The sequence below is a fragment of the Erithacus rubecula genome (genome assembly GCF_903797595.1).
Source record: "Erithacus rubecula genome assembly, chromosome: 6".
NCBI classification, from domain to species: domain Eukaryota; kingdom Metazoa; phylum Chordata; class Aves; order Passeriformes; family Muscicapidae; genus Erithacus; species Erithacus rubecula.
Genome location: NC_136688.1, coordinates 9,016,889 through 9,030,343, shown reverse-complemented (window position 1 = coordinate 9,030,343; position 13,455 = coordinate 9,016,889). Strand labels below are relative to the sequence as shown.

At 60.4% G+C, this 13,455-nt stretch overlaps 4 protein-coding genes across 5 annotated transcripts in view; 1 reads left to right on the top strand and 3 right to left on the bottom strand.

Moving 5' to 3' along the window:
* LOC306803493 (NACHT, LRR and PYD domains-containing protein 3-like) overlaps nucleotides 1-13,455 on the bottom strand; it is a 47,115-nt gene that overhangs the window by 16,751 nt on the left and 16,909 nt on the right. The window lies entirely within an intron of this gene.
* The window catches only part of LOC306803494 (scavenger receptor cysteine-rich type 1 protein M130-like), a 70,384-nt gene that overhangs the window by 49,973 nt on the left and 6,956 nt on the right, over nucleotides 1-13,455 (top strand).
* LOC306803938 (antigen WC1.1-like) lies at nucleotides 7,092-8,719 on the bottom strand (the record flags this gene model as incomplete). The annotated part of the gene is made up of 2 exons (XM_079309963.1): nucleotides 7,092-8,611; nucleotides 8,716-8,719. 2 exons carry the CDS (start codon nucleotides 8,717-8,719, stop codon nucleotides 7,218-7,220), a joined length of 1,398 nt encoding a protein of 465 aa, XP_079166089.1. The 3' UTR covers nucleotides 7,092-7,217.
* LOC306803727 (scavenger receptor cysteine-rich type 1 protein M130-like) lies at nucleotides 8,860-10,821 on the bottom strand (the record flags this gene model as incomplete). The annotated part of the gene is made up of 5 exons (XM_079309505.1): nucleotides 8,860-9,201; nucleotides 9,275-9,577; nucleotides 9,656-9,976; nucleotides 10,065-10,632; nucleotides 10,687-10,821. 5 exons carry the CDS (start codon nucleotides 10,819-10,821, stop codon nucleotides 8,879-8,881), a joined length of 1,650 nt encoding a protein of 549 aa, XP_079165631.1. The 3' UTR covers nucleotides 8,860-8,878.

Below are 13,455 nucleotides of genomic sequence, written 5' to 3'. Positions count from 1 at the left end.
TTCCCAGCAGCTGGTGCATGGTAAGGGATATGATATATCCATTTAATGTCATGTTCTTTGGTCAGGCTGATAAGGCTGTTCTTGAAATGGGTCCCGTTGTCTGACTCAATCTCTCAGGGGTGCCATGCCTCAAGAGGACTTGCTTTTCCAGGCCCAGGATGGTTTTCCAAGCAGTGGCATGAGGCACAGGGTAGGTCTCCAACCATCCAATGGTGGCTTCCACCATGGTCAGCACATAGCGCTTGCCCTGGCGTGTCTGAGGCAGTGTGATATAGTCAATCTGCCAGGCCTCCCCATTAGTGCTACTCTTGGGGACATGGACATCTATATGAACTTTCACAGGCAGGTTCTTTACCCGAGTGGCAATGTCTTTCCACTCATCAGCATCCCGGATTGGTTTTCCTCTACGTTGCCAGTCAGCCTTTTTCCACCTTTCCAGCCAACCCCACAGAGCATTGGCTACCATCCACGAATCAGTGTAAAGGTAGAGCTTTGGCCATTTCTCTCTCTCAGCGATGTCCAAGGCCAGCTGAACAGCTTTGAGTTCAGCAAGTTGACTCGATCCACCTTCTCCTTCGGTAGCTTGTGCAACCTGTCGTGTGGGGCTCCATACGGCAGCTTTCCACTTCCGGTTCATTCCTACAATGCGGCAGGAACCGTCAGTGAAAAGGGCGCAGCGTGTTTCATCTGCTGGCAGCTGGTTGTACGGTGGAGCTTCTTCAACCCGGGTCACTTGCTTCTGCTCCTCTTCATCAGCGAGACCAAAATCTTCACCTTCTGGCCAGTTTGCAATTATCTTCAAAATCCCAGGGCAATTCGGGTTACCAATACGGGTGTGCTGCGTGATGAGGGCAATCCACTTGCTCCATGTGGCATCAGTGCCATGGCGGGGAGAGGGAACCTTTCCTTTGAAGATCCACCCCAGCACTGGCAGTCAGGGTGCCAGGAGAAGCTGTGCTTCTGTGCCAATCACCTCTGAGGCAGCTTGAACTCCCTCATAGGCAGCCAAGATTTCCTTCTCTGTGGGAGTGTAATTGGCTTCAGACCCTTTGTAGCTTCTGCTCCAGAATCCCAGGGGTCGGCCTCGGGTCTCACCAGGCACCTTCTGCCACTGGCTCCAGGACAGACCATGGTTCCCAGCTGCAGAGTAGAGCACATTCTTTACCTCTGGTCCTGTCCTGACTGGGCCAAGGGCCACTGCATGAGCGATTTCCTGCTTTATCCAGGCAAAAAACTTGTTGCTGTTCAGGGCCCCACTGGAAATCGTTCTTCTTGTGGGTAACCAGGTAGAGAGGGCTCAAAATCTGGCTGTACTCAGGGATGTGCATCCTCCAAAAACCTATGGCACCTAAGAGAGCTTGTGTTTCCTTTTTTGCTTGTCGGTGGAGACGCTGCAATGATCGTATTGATGATCTCAGAGGGGTTCTGGCGCTGTCCATCCTGCCACTTCACTCCCAGGAACTGGATCTCTCAGTCAGGTCCTCTGACTTTTCTTTTCTTGATGGCAAAACCTGCTCTCAGCAAAATCTGGATGATCTTCTCCCTTTTCTCCAATAACTCCATTGCCATTTTCCACCACACAATGACGCTACCATAATACTGCAAATGTTCTGGAGCCTCACCCTTCTCCAGTGCATCCTGGATCAGTCCATAGCAGATGGTGGGGCTGTGCTTCCACCCCTGGGGCAGTCAGTTCCAGGTGTACTGCACGCCCCTCCAGGTGAAAGCAAACTGAGGCCTGCACTCTGCTGCCAAAGGAATGGAGAAGAATGCATTGGCAATGTCAATGGTGGCACACCACCTTGCTGCCTTGGACTCCAGCTCCTACTGGAGTTCCAGCATGTCTGGCCTGGCCATGCTCAGTTGGCAGAGCAAGAGACTCTTAATCTCAGGGTTGTGGGTTTGAACCACATATTGGGCGCCAAAATCTGTCTTGGTTTAGAGGGCAGGTGTCTGCCAATAAAGGCAGGAGTTTCTTTTTGAAATGGAGAATGAAAAGCCCCTCTCTCCAAATTATTATAGTTTTGAAATTAAGGGGCTTTCAGTCAACAATATGAGAATTAGGATTAACAGATCGTTACTGGTGTGTATATACCCATATATATATCAAGGCAAACAAAACAACAGCAGCTAGAAATTAACAATAAAACGGAACAGGACCCCAGTACCTGTTCTTTGGCTGTGGTCACCTTTCCCCTGTGCTGCAGTTACCGTCACAGCTGGCAGGCAGCACCAGCAGCTCCCAGTGAGCACGGGGAGGTGCAGTGACCCCTCGTGGCTGCAGGGACACTGGGGGTGATGGTGGCTGTGTCCCAGATGGGAAGGGTGGAGGAGAGACGCTGCTCACGGATCTCGGTGACAGTGATATTCCTGGTGCTCCGACAGGATGTGTGGAAGTGGGAGGTTGTCCCAGCAGGGAGTTTTGGGGTCCCCCAGCCGAGGAAAGGCAGCTCCCGGTGTTGGTGTGGCAGAGCGGGGTTTTTCCAGCCACCATGACCGCTCCAAACCAGGCGAGTGAGTGAGCAGGAACGGGAGTCAGGCTACCCCCCACATGCTTTACCTGCCCACCCCCCATCCGTGCTAGGGTGTATTCAACAGGTCCTTTGCATTACAGTGGGAATATCTCCAGAAAGAGCAAAAAGGGGAAAAGGAACCAATCTCCAACACAGATGTAATTGGAATTTGAGACAAAGTGTCTCTGCTGGTTGTACTTTGAGGAGGTAAAGGACAGACAAGGTAAGAGGCATCCTGTGTAAGGCACAGTCAGGGTTAGCTGGCCGGCTCAGAGACAGCTTGGGGTTTAGCCAATCTGGTAGAAGGAAAGAAGGTGTCAGTGCTGTGTGGAGCTGCCTCTAAGAAAAGGAATCAGTGCTGTGTGAAGCTGCCTATGAGGGAAGGAATCAGAGTTGTGAGGAAAGACCTCCAATCAAAGGAGGCATGAAGAGTTTTTAATAAAAGACTGGTATTGGTGTCAGTTGTGTCTGTCTTCACATGATGACTAGACCCAGCTTCTTCCCTCAGGGTCCCACCAGGACGAAAAGGAGAAGCTGGAACTGCAGCTGCTCCACATCCACATGCACCACAGGAATTCCTGCAGGAGCAGTGCAGTCTCAGTGGCAACGGATGAAGTACATGAAGTACCACAACCCCCACAGGTCTGGCTCCTATTTTGGCACACAACGGCAGTGTCCCAGTCATGGATTCTGTCCTTACAGGGTCCCCAGCCCTGGATCTCACAGTCCCATAGAGTGGCCTCAGAACCTTTGCAGTCCACCAGGGCCAGACTGACAGGCCCGTCCCCTCAAAAGTCTCTCTTCTTCCTGATCTCCGTCTCCTGCTGTCTCTCCCTGTGTCCCTCACCTGACTGGGACCACCGTGTTCCCTGGCCCTTTGTTATGCAAAGGATCCACACATCCAGGCTGTAGTAGAAGAGTTAGTAAGTGTAGGAGAATCGTTGGAAAGATTAGTACAGGAGGCAATCTTTCCCAATGAGGTTGGGTGTTATAAAAGAGTGGGTGAGTTGGCCACTAGTTACAGTTGCAGATGAAGTTGGAACTTGAGACTCAGAGTGTGCTGGCTGTAATATGAAGAATTAAGGTACAAACAAGGTAAGAAGATGCTGTGTAAGGGACAGTAAGGGTAACAGTGCTAGCTAAGAGACAGCTTGCCGTTTAACCAGTCTTGTAGAAGAAAGAAGGAAACATGCAGAAAGGAAAGAAGGTGCCTGTGCAGTGTGGAGCTGAGTATAAGAAAAGGAGTCAGTGCTGTGTGAAGCTCCTTTGAGGGCAGGAGGCAGGGTTCTGAGCAAAAAAGTCCAAAGTTCAGAAATCCATACTTACAGAAGTTAAAAGAAGACATGCAGAGATGGCAATAAAAGACTGGTATTTATGCCAGTCGTGTCCAACTAAAAATAAAGACCACACCCGGACCCTTTTCTCGGGCTCCAACCCAAAGCAAAGGGAGCAACTGGAACTGCAGCCGCTCCCCATCCACCTGCACCGCAGCAATTGCTCACGGCCAGAACGCGCCGCTCCCTCGCTGGGCGGGGCGGGAGGAGCTGCCCTGCCCCATCCCCGCTCTGCCGGGCACTGCGGCACCGGGCAGTGTCCCGGAGCTGTCCCTGCCACAGACGCACGCACGGCCCTGAGCCCACGGGGGCCCAGCTGGGGACACCCGAACGGGAGCGGCCTTGGTGCCTGGCTGGCTGCTGCCCCGGCCACAGGGGACAGGAGCTCTCCGAGGGCACCGATCCCTCGGGGGCCCTCGCTCGCCTCGCAGCCTCTTTGCCGGCGCTTCTCATCGCGCTGCGCTATCGCCGCCTCAGCAGCCGCTGCTGCTGCCACGGCCTCAGCCACTGCTCCGCCCTTCCCAGCTGCAGCAGCTCCCCGAGCACAGGCCAAAGCCCTCCTGGCCCGTTGCCCTCGCTGCCACAGGCTGGGCAGCTGCCGGCTGTCGGGCGCCTGCTGCTGCAGGGGCCCCGTCTTACCTGCCCGCACCTGAGTGACACCGAGCTGGGAGCCCACGGCGTCCTACAGCTCTGCCGGCAGCTCCGGCATCCCGCCTGCCCGCTGCGGAGCCTGGGCTGAGGGATCTGCCACGGCCCCTGCCACGCCCGCCATTCCCGAGCTGGGGACAGGATGCTGCGGGACAGGCAGGGCAGCACCGCCATCGCGCCTGCTTCAGCACCTCCCTCCCCACTACATCGAACACCTTCTCCTCTTCTCCTGCCTCCTCCATGCCCAGGCTGAGCACGGACGCCTTCAGCCAGGCCCTGCTGCAGGAGCTGGACGCCCTGCGGGCACTGCAGCCCGCCCTGAAGATCGGCAACCTCCTGGAGCATGACGTGCCGCAGGCAGGGGCCATGGCCCGGCTGCCCTGCCACCGCGGGCTCCTGCGGGGGGACAGGAAGGTGCTGCCCTCCTTCAGAACACCTCTCCTCCTTTAGGAACAGCCCTTCAAAAACCAGAGCCAGTTCTCAGTGCTGCCAGTGGCTCTGAGCCTGCCCCACCCGTAGGGCACAGGGAGGAGAAACTGCTGCATCTCTGGGGTCCGGGTCTCTCCCTTTCCCCCTCAGTCTTCCGGGGAAAAGTTTAGTGCATTTGGCAGTGACAAGTAAAGACCCCGCAGAAAATTCTAAACAATCTCTGAGTGCTCTTCCCACCTATCCCATCAATCCCAGGGCTGTGTTGTCGCTTCCACTTTCTGCCCAGCATCCTCAGGAAATGGCTGATGTACGAGGTCCCAGCCTTGGGAGTAAGTTTCTTTTTTGGGTTTTAATAGGCAAAAAGGGAAATTCACATGGAAATCAAGGAAAATCCATGCACAGGAGATGCTTTTCTGACGCGCTGGACAGGGACAGATGACCTCGGTGAGCAGGGCCACACCTCCCTGGAGGCAGAGCACCACCAGACTGCCACACACGTCCCCAGGCATGGCCAGGGAATCCTCATGGCACCATCTCCAGGGCGCTGCTCCCGATATCATCATCGACTGAGTGCCTCAGGGGCTGTTCCAAGGGATCCTTTGCTGATCCTGGAGCACTCGAATGGGAAGAGATTCCACCATGGCAACAGCAGAGAAAGGTGCCTGAGTGGGCAGGCAGCTTCGAGCCCCCCCAGACAGACCCAACCTGGTCTCTGAGCACAGCACACATGGATCTGCTGCTGGTTCCCTGCCCACCCCCACAGCCAAACCCTGCCAGGGAGTGGCTCTGCAGAAGGCACATGGCAGCTGTGAGGCCTCTCACCTGTGCGGAGGACACCAAACCAGCTCTGCTGTGCCACTTCCTTGGACATGTCCCCAGTGTCTGGAACAGGGGGATCCTGTGGCATATCCAGGACATCGTCGTAGCCATCCGGGATTCCTTGCTGGGGCCAGGCAGGGGGGTCTGGGAAATGCAGAGGGGTCTATGGCAGTGAGCAGCAGCCCTGGCACGGGTCTGGCTGTGCCATCCCCTCTGGCCTTCCCACCAGGGATGTGCTGGTAACCCTCGGGTCCAGCAGGGAAAGGCAATGCTCCACTGCACACTGACAAGGGGAGCACTTGTCCCCTCAGCTCCCCAGCCCGGCTGTGTCCCCTCTCCCCTGCTCGCCCTGCTGCCTTCCTGCCCTGGGGCCCTACCTGGGGCTGCCTCAGTGTCACTCCCCTCCAGGCTGTCCCTGTTGGAATATGGCAGCTTCTTGAGCCATCCCTCTGACCAGGAACCTGCAGGGGATAAACAGGGACATGGGGGTGGCCTCAAGTGGCACCGCAGGTGACAGAACCTCACACCACACAGCGTGGCTGCTCTGGCACCCAGGGGACACCCCAGCCCATGGCCAGGAGCCACTGCAGGGACACCAGTGTGGGAGTCCAGGGTTTTTTCCTGGCTCCTTTGGGGGTGCAAAAACCCCCCTGGCAGACCCCTCAGAGACCCCTGAGTGCTGCCCAGGAGCTGCAGGGGCTGTATTTGGCTCCTTGGGAGAATCTGCCCACATTGAGAGAAGAGACACAGAACATAATGATGAGTAGAGTGTAAATTAGAATGTTAGAACGTAGATAAATAGGTTTTCTTGAATGTTTATGATAAGGGACACGTGGCCAAGATGGAGAATTTGGGGGGTGGACACCTTTTCCTCCTTCTTCTCCATGTCATCCATGTTGGGTGACACGTTGGCCTCTTGGATTGGTTGGGGTCAGGGCTGGACCATTTAATAAAATTGTATTGTATTGGTAAAATTTTGTAAACATGTAATACGTAGTACTAACTATATAAGATAAGCCCTGCCTTGACCAGGCAGATTCCACCATGGATGCCAGGCTGAGCAGGCTGCTGCTGGCCAGGCAAAGTGTCCCAGAGATAAGAAACAATAAACAATCCTTGGGAAAAGAGAAAACTGTCTCCGGCAGTCTCTCTTCGGTGGCTTCGGGGAAAACCAGGTTTTGAACCACCTTCGTGTCCCTCTGGGGTGATCTCGGGGCAGAGGAGGAACCCCAGACTGGGACAACCAGGACCCGAATGTGCCCTGTGGCTGTCAGGCAGAACCTTCACTGCACACAGAGCTGGGCCACAAGGGCTGCACCCACCTGGGCCACTGGGCACCTCCTGGTACTCTGTCCTCGCCGTGTAGTCCAGCTCCTCGTAGACAGCATTGGAGATGGCATCTGCAGCTCTGCCACGGCCTGGAAACACAGGCAGCATTTACCTGGGGCCCTGGACACTGTGGGTAAAATCAAGATCACCCCTGCCCATCTCCTGAGCTGTTCCACAGGGCAGGAGCACCTGCACCCCCAAACCGGGTCAGTCCCAGCCCCACCCAGCAGGACCCACCTCGGCGCCAGGCACGGGCACGGCACAGCAGCACGGCCAGGGCACCCAGGCACAGGCACAGCAGCGTCCCCAGCACCACGCACAGCACAGTTGCCACAGGCACCGTCCCCACGCCCACTGCCACGGTGCTGCTGATGGGGACACCTGTGGGGACACAGCCAGGCAGTGACGGCAGGGGGATCCCAGCCAGCCCGGGCTGGGGGATGCAGGCACGGGCAGAGCTACCTGTGCTGCTGGCACCCTCCGGATATGGGGTAGCGTCTGTCTCGGTGCTGCCATCGCTGTCCTCCTCACATTCCACGTGGGCGTGCCCGCCAGCGCCGCAGCTCTGCAGCTGCCAGGGAGCCGAGGGGCACCCCCAGAGCCAGCGGGCCCCGTCCTCGCAGCCCACCCAGGCCAGCCAGGCACGGGACTCCTGCTGGGCGGGGTCGGCCGACAGCCCGCCCCGGTGCCCACAGCCCAGCTGGCGGCACACGGCGGCGGCGGTGCCGCTGCTGGTGCCGTTGGAGCACACGCGGCCCCAGGTGCCGTTATAGGACACCTCCAGGTAGCCACGGCAGCGCCCACGGCCGCCTGCCAGCCGCACCGAGATCTGCTCTGCAAGGGGGACACGGGGGTCACGGCTCGGCCACCAACCCCCCGGGGCCTCTGCCGCACCCCGACCTGGCCGTGCCCGCCACTGACCTGAGCACACGGCCCCTGCCCCAAGGCCGCGCCCGCACTCGCGCTGTTCCGAGCGCCCGCATTCCCAGAGAGACTCCTCGCTCCCGGAGCACTCGGCCATGTACGGCCACAGCGGCCCCGTGCCGGCGCCGAAGCGCGCCCAGCTCGGCGCCTCCAGGGCCGTGCCACAGCCCAGCTCACGGCACACAACGGCAGCGTCCTGCAGCTCCCAGCCTTCCTGGCACACGCTGCTCCAGCTGCCACCGGAATAGACCTCCACGCGCCCGGCACAGCGCCCTGAGCTCCCCACCAGCCTCACCTGCTGGCTGCCTGCGGGCACGGAAGGGCCGGGCTGGGCTGGGTGCCTGGGGCACCGGCACCTCCGGCCCTTCCCGGGACACTCACCTGAGCAGACGATGTTCAGTCCGTGAGGGATGTCGGCTGGTGCAGTGGTCATCCAATTTTCATATTCTGGTTCGCTCCAGTAAAACCGAAATATTGGCAGGCCGACGGCTTTCTCGTCCACCTCAGTGGTCAGCTTCTTGATGGTGCGGATCACAGCACGTATGATCTGCTTCTCTACCCACTTGAGTTCAGCCAGGACAACCGTACCAGAGACAGCATAGCTCCTGTCCAACCCTCCACAGCCCAGATTCAAGCACACATTGCTCAAATTCCGAATGAGCAAAAGCTCTCCTGGCACACGGCGCCACCTCAAGGTTCGTACAGACACCTCCACCCACCCATCGCAGCGAGTCTCACCCTCCACCAGCCGCAGGGCTTCGACAAGGCCTGTAAAATGTGCAGCATTAGCTCCTTATGCCAAAAGAACCCTTCTCTCTGGGGAGCATAATCCCAGTTCCTGGGGAGTCCTAAAAGCTCCTTAAAGCTCCTCCCGCAGGTGCCCTACACACCTGAGCAGTTGACAGCAGCGGCGTTCCCGGGGGCACAGGGCGGCTTCCCCAGCACGGCCACGGGGCACTGGCCCGGGTGCCGCTCGCTCCCGCTGCAGCCGAAGGTGTCCGGCCGCAGCGGCCCCTCCCCGCTGCCGAAGGAGCCTCCCGGGGGCACGGCGAGGGCGCGGCCGCAGCCCAGGTGGCGGCACAGGACGTGCGCATCGGGCAGCTCCCACTCGCTGGCGCACACGGAGCCCCACGTCCCCCTCACGGCCACCTCCACTCGCCCGGAGCATCCCGAGCTGCTGTTCCCCAGGCGGAAGCCCGTGTAGGCTGCGGCAGGAAGGGCGGTGAGGGCGGCCACGCCGCACGGAGCCCAGGAGCCCCCGGTGTCCCCGGCACTTACGGGAGCACATGATGCTGGCACGGCCGCTGCAGCCCTGCCTGGGGGCAGCACTCCAGGCACAGGCGCTCAGGAGGGGCTCTCTGCCATTGCACTGGAAGCCCCCGTCCCAGAGCGATCCCGGTGCCGCCTCAACCCGGCCACTGCCGCCCATGGCGAGCGCCTCGCCGCAGCCCAGCTCCCTGCACACCACCTGGGCCGCCTTCATGTCCACCTGATCCTCACACACACCAAGCCAGGCCCGGCCCTGCCGCACCTCCAGCTGCCCGGCACAGGCTCCAGCACCTCCGACCAGCCGGGAAAATCCTGCAGGAGCAGCGCAGGATCAGTGGAAAGGGATGAAGGTCATTAAGTGCCAGATCTGCACCCAAGGAAACCTCTTACCTTGGCACACAACGGCAGTGTCCCAGTCATGCATGCTGCCGTTATAAGGTCCCCAGCCACGGATCTCACAGTCCCAGAGAGTGGCTTCAGATCCTTTGCAGTCCACCAGCGCCAGACTGACGGGCCCGTCCCCTTCTCCGAAGCTCTCGCGGGCCGAGTAGGCACCGGCAGCCGAGCCACAGCCCAGCTGCTGGCAAACCACCTCGGCGTCCTCCATGTCCCACCTGTCGTCGCCCACCGAGCCCCAGCGTCCCCGCAGCTTCACCTCCACCCTCCCGGCACACGGACTGCCGCCGCCCGCCAGCCTCAGCTCCACGGCATCTGCACCAGGCCAGGGCCACGGCTCAGCCCTGCCCGGGATGCTCCAGCACAAGGTGGCTGTCCCAGCACGGCCAGCGTGTCCCCTCACCTGTGCAGGTCACACCCACATCCCGCTCGTGGCCGCAGAAGTGCCGTCCCCATCCGAAGTGCCGACACTCCTCCAGCGAATTCTCGGTGCCGTTGCAGAAGAAGGGCTGCAGCCAGATCCTTCCTGTGCCCTGCCCGAACGGGGCGTACGGGGAAGCCCTGGCCACCCGGCCACAGCCCAGCTGCCGGCACACCACGCTGGCCCATCGGGCTTCCCAGTCGGAGTCGAAGACGCAGACGGAGCCCCACTCCTCGCCGTGCCTCAGCTCCACGCGGCCGGCACAGCGCCCGCCGCCGCCCACCAGACGCAGCTCCCCGGAGCCTGCGGCACGGAGGCTGCTGAGCCGGGCCCGGCACCGCCGCGGGCCCCGCTGCCAGCGCCCGCCACTCACCCGCACACAGCTGCACGCACACGAGCAGCGCCAGCGCCAGCAGCGGCCCCATGGCAGCGGCCCCGAGCCAGCGCAGCCAGGCCACGTCTCGCCAGCGCCCGAGCCAATGCAGGCAGCAGCAGCCGGGCAGCCTTTAGCAGGTGCCTCATCGGCCGCCTCTGGGGCCGCGGCCTCCAATCACCTGCTCCGTGCCCAAATATGAGCCTCGCCTCCGCTTCTGGCGTCACACACCTCGCCACAGTGGGCTGCCAGCCGGATGTGCCCGGGGGGAGGCAGCCCCCCACCCACCACACCTGCGCTGGGGGGGCCCTTCCTGCATCCCCCGAGCCTCCAGCTCTGCTGCTGCTGCAGCCTGCCAAGAGCCATCCTAACGAATGGGGACAGCCTTCACCCACAGACCACGATAAAGCAGCTGCAGGTGCACAGCTGCGGAGCTGCCAGCCCTAATCTGTGGGGCGCTGCCCTGCCGGGGTGCTCGCAGCCCCCGCGGGGGTGGCAGCAGCCCCCGGCTCCGCTCGGCGCTGCCAGGTGCCGGCTCCCCGGTCCCTCGCGGCGGCGCTGGCACATGGCGCTGCTGCCGCAGCTCTGGCCCCGCGCTCGCCTCGCCGCCAGGGCAGGAAGGAGGCGCTCACCCCCCGGCGCCTCCCGGCCTCGCCACCGACCGCACGCAGCTCCCGAGCCCTGCGCTGCCGCCGATAACGCCGCGGCTCCGCGCCGCCCCAGCTCCGCCGCTCCGTGTCCCTGCGGCTCGGCAGCCGCGCTCCAAAGGAAACTTCCCTGGCTCACCCCTCACCACACTGTCTGTCGGCACATTCACAACGCAGGAATACACTTTTCCTGGCAGCATCTTCACAGCTGCGGCTCCACTGACCGGCGCTGATCCCGGAGCTTCCCCAAACACTCTCACACACACCCAGACCTCACGTTTCCTTCCCCGTTGCACCCGAGGTTACCCAAGGGAAAGTCACAGGAGTTTCCCATGGTAAATCCAATTTTTCCTACTGCAGGAGCATACAAACAACCCCAGGTGGTGTCTCCCGCGAGGGTCCCAGGTAAAGGTACTGGGCTTTCCACCCCCTCACATTCCAGGTACAAAAAGTGCATTCCGAAGTCTCCCTTATTCCTCATTCCCGTTTCCTGCTGTCTCTCTCAGTGTCCCTCACCTGACCGAGACCAACTGTGCCCCCGGACATTTGTTATGCAAGAAATCGGCACTTCCCGGCTGTAGTAGAGGAGTTTGCAAGTATGGAAGAATACTTTGTGACCTAGTACAGAAGACCATCTTGCTCAGTAAGGTTGTGTTTTATAAGAGAGTGATTTCCCTGGCCAGTAATCACACTTGCAGATGGAGTTGGAATTTGAGACCAAGATTCTCTGTTGGCTGTATTTTGAGGGGGTAAGGGAGAGACAAGTTAAACAGTATCCTGTGTAAGGCACAGTCAGGGTTTTGCGGCCAGCACAGGAACAGCTTGCGGTTTAGTCAGTCTTGTAAAAGGAAGAAGGAAACTCGCAGAGAGGAAAGAAGGCGTCAGTGCTGTGTGGATCAGCCTGAAAGAAAAGGAGACAGTGCTGTGTTTGAAGCTGCCTATGAGCGAAGGAGCAAGAATTGGGATCAAACAACTCCAGTCAAAGTAGGCATGCACAAATATTAATAAACGACTGGTGTTTATGCCAGTCGTGTTCCTCTCCACATAATTAAAACAACCAGCCTCTACTCTCGGGGTTGCACCCTGAGGAAAATGAGCATCTGGAACTGCAGCCGCTCCCCATCCACCTGCACCGCAGCAATTGCTCACGGCCAGAACGTGCCGCTCCCTCGCTGGGCGGGGCGGGAGGAGCTGCCCTGCCCCATCCCCGCTCTGCCGGGCACTGCGGCACCGGGCAGTGTCCCGGAGCTGTCCCTGCCACAGACGCACGCACGGCCCTGAGCCCACGGGGGCCCAGCTGGGGACACCCGAACGGGAGCGGCCTTGGTGCCTGGCTGGCTGCTGCCCCGGCCACAGGGGACAGGAGCTCTCCGAGGGCACCGATCCCTCGGGGGCCCTCGCTCGCCTCGCAGCCTCTTTGCCGGCGCTTCTCATCGCGCTGCGCTATCGCCGCCTCAGCAGCCGCTGCTGCTGCCACGGCCTCAGCCACTGCTCCGCCCTTCCCAGCTGCAGCAGCTCCCCGAGCACAGGCCAAAGCCCTCCTGGCCCGTTGCCCTCGCTGCCACAGGCTGGGCAGCTGCCGGCTGTCGGGCGCCTGCTGCTGCAGGGGCCCCGTCTCAGCTGCCCGCACCTGAGTGACACCGAGCTGGGAGCCCACGGCGTCCTGCAGCTCTGCCGGCAGCTCCGGCATCCCGCCTGCCCGCTGCGGAGCCTGGGTGAGGGATCTGCCACGGCCCCTGCCACGCCCGCCATTCCCGAGCTGGGGACAGGATGCTGCGGGACAGGCAGGGCAGCACCGCCATCGCGCCTGCTTCAGCACCTCCCTCCCCACAACATCGAACACCTTCTCCTCTTCTCCTGCCTCCTCCATGCCCAGGCTGAGCACGGACGCCTTCAGCCAGGCCCTGCTGCAGGAGCTGGACGCCCTGCGGGCACTGCAGCCCGCCCTGAAGATCGGCAACCTCCTGGAGCATGACGTGCCGCAGGCAGGGGCCATGGCCCGGCTGCCCTGCCACCGCGGGCTCCTGCGGGGGGACAGGAAGGTGCTGCTCTCCTTCAGAACACCTCTCCTCCTTTAGGAACAGTCCTTCCAACAACCAGAGCCATTCCCAGCCCAGCTCTCAGTGCTGCCTGAGAGTCTGAGCCTGCCCAACCATGGGTCTCAGGGAGGAGATCCTACTGCATCTGCAGAAGGGAGAGGGGTGCCTTGTGTGTCCTGCCCTCTCTCTTTTGCCCTCGTCATTGCTGGGGAAAATTGTGTGAATATGGCAGTAGCAAATAAAGACACTGCCGATAATTCCAGCAGTATTCCTGTGCTCATCCCCTTAATGCCATCCACCCCGGGGAAGTGTCT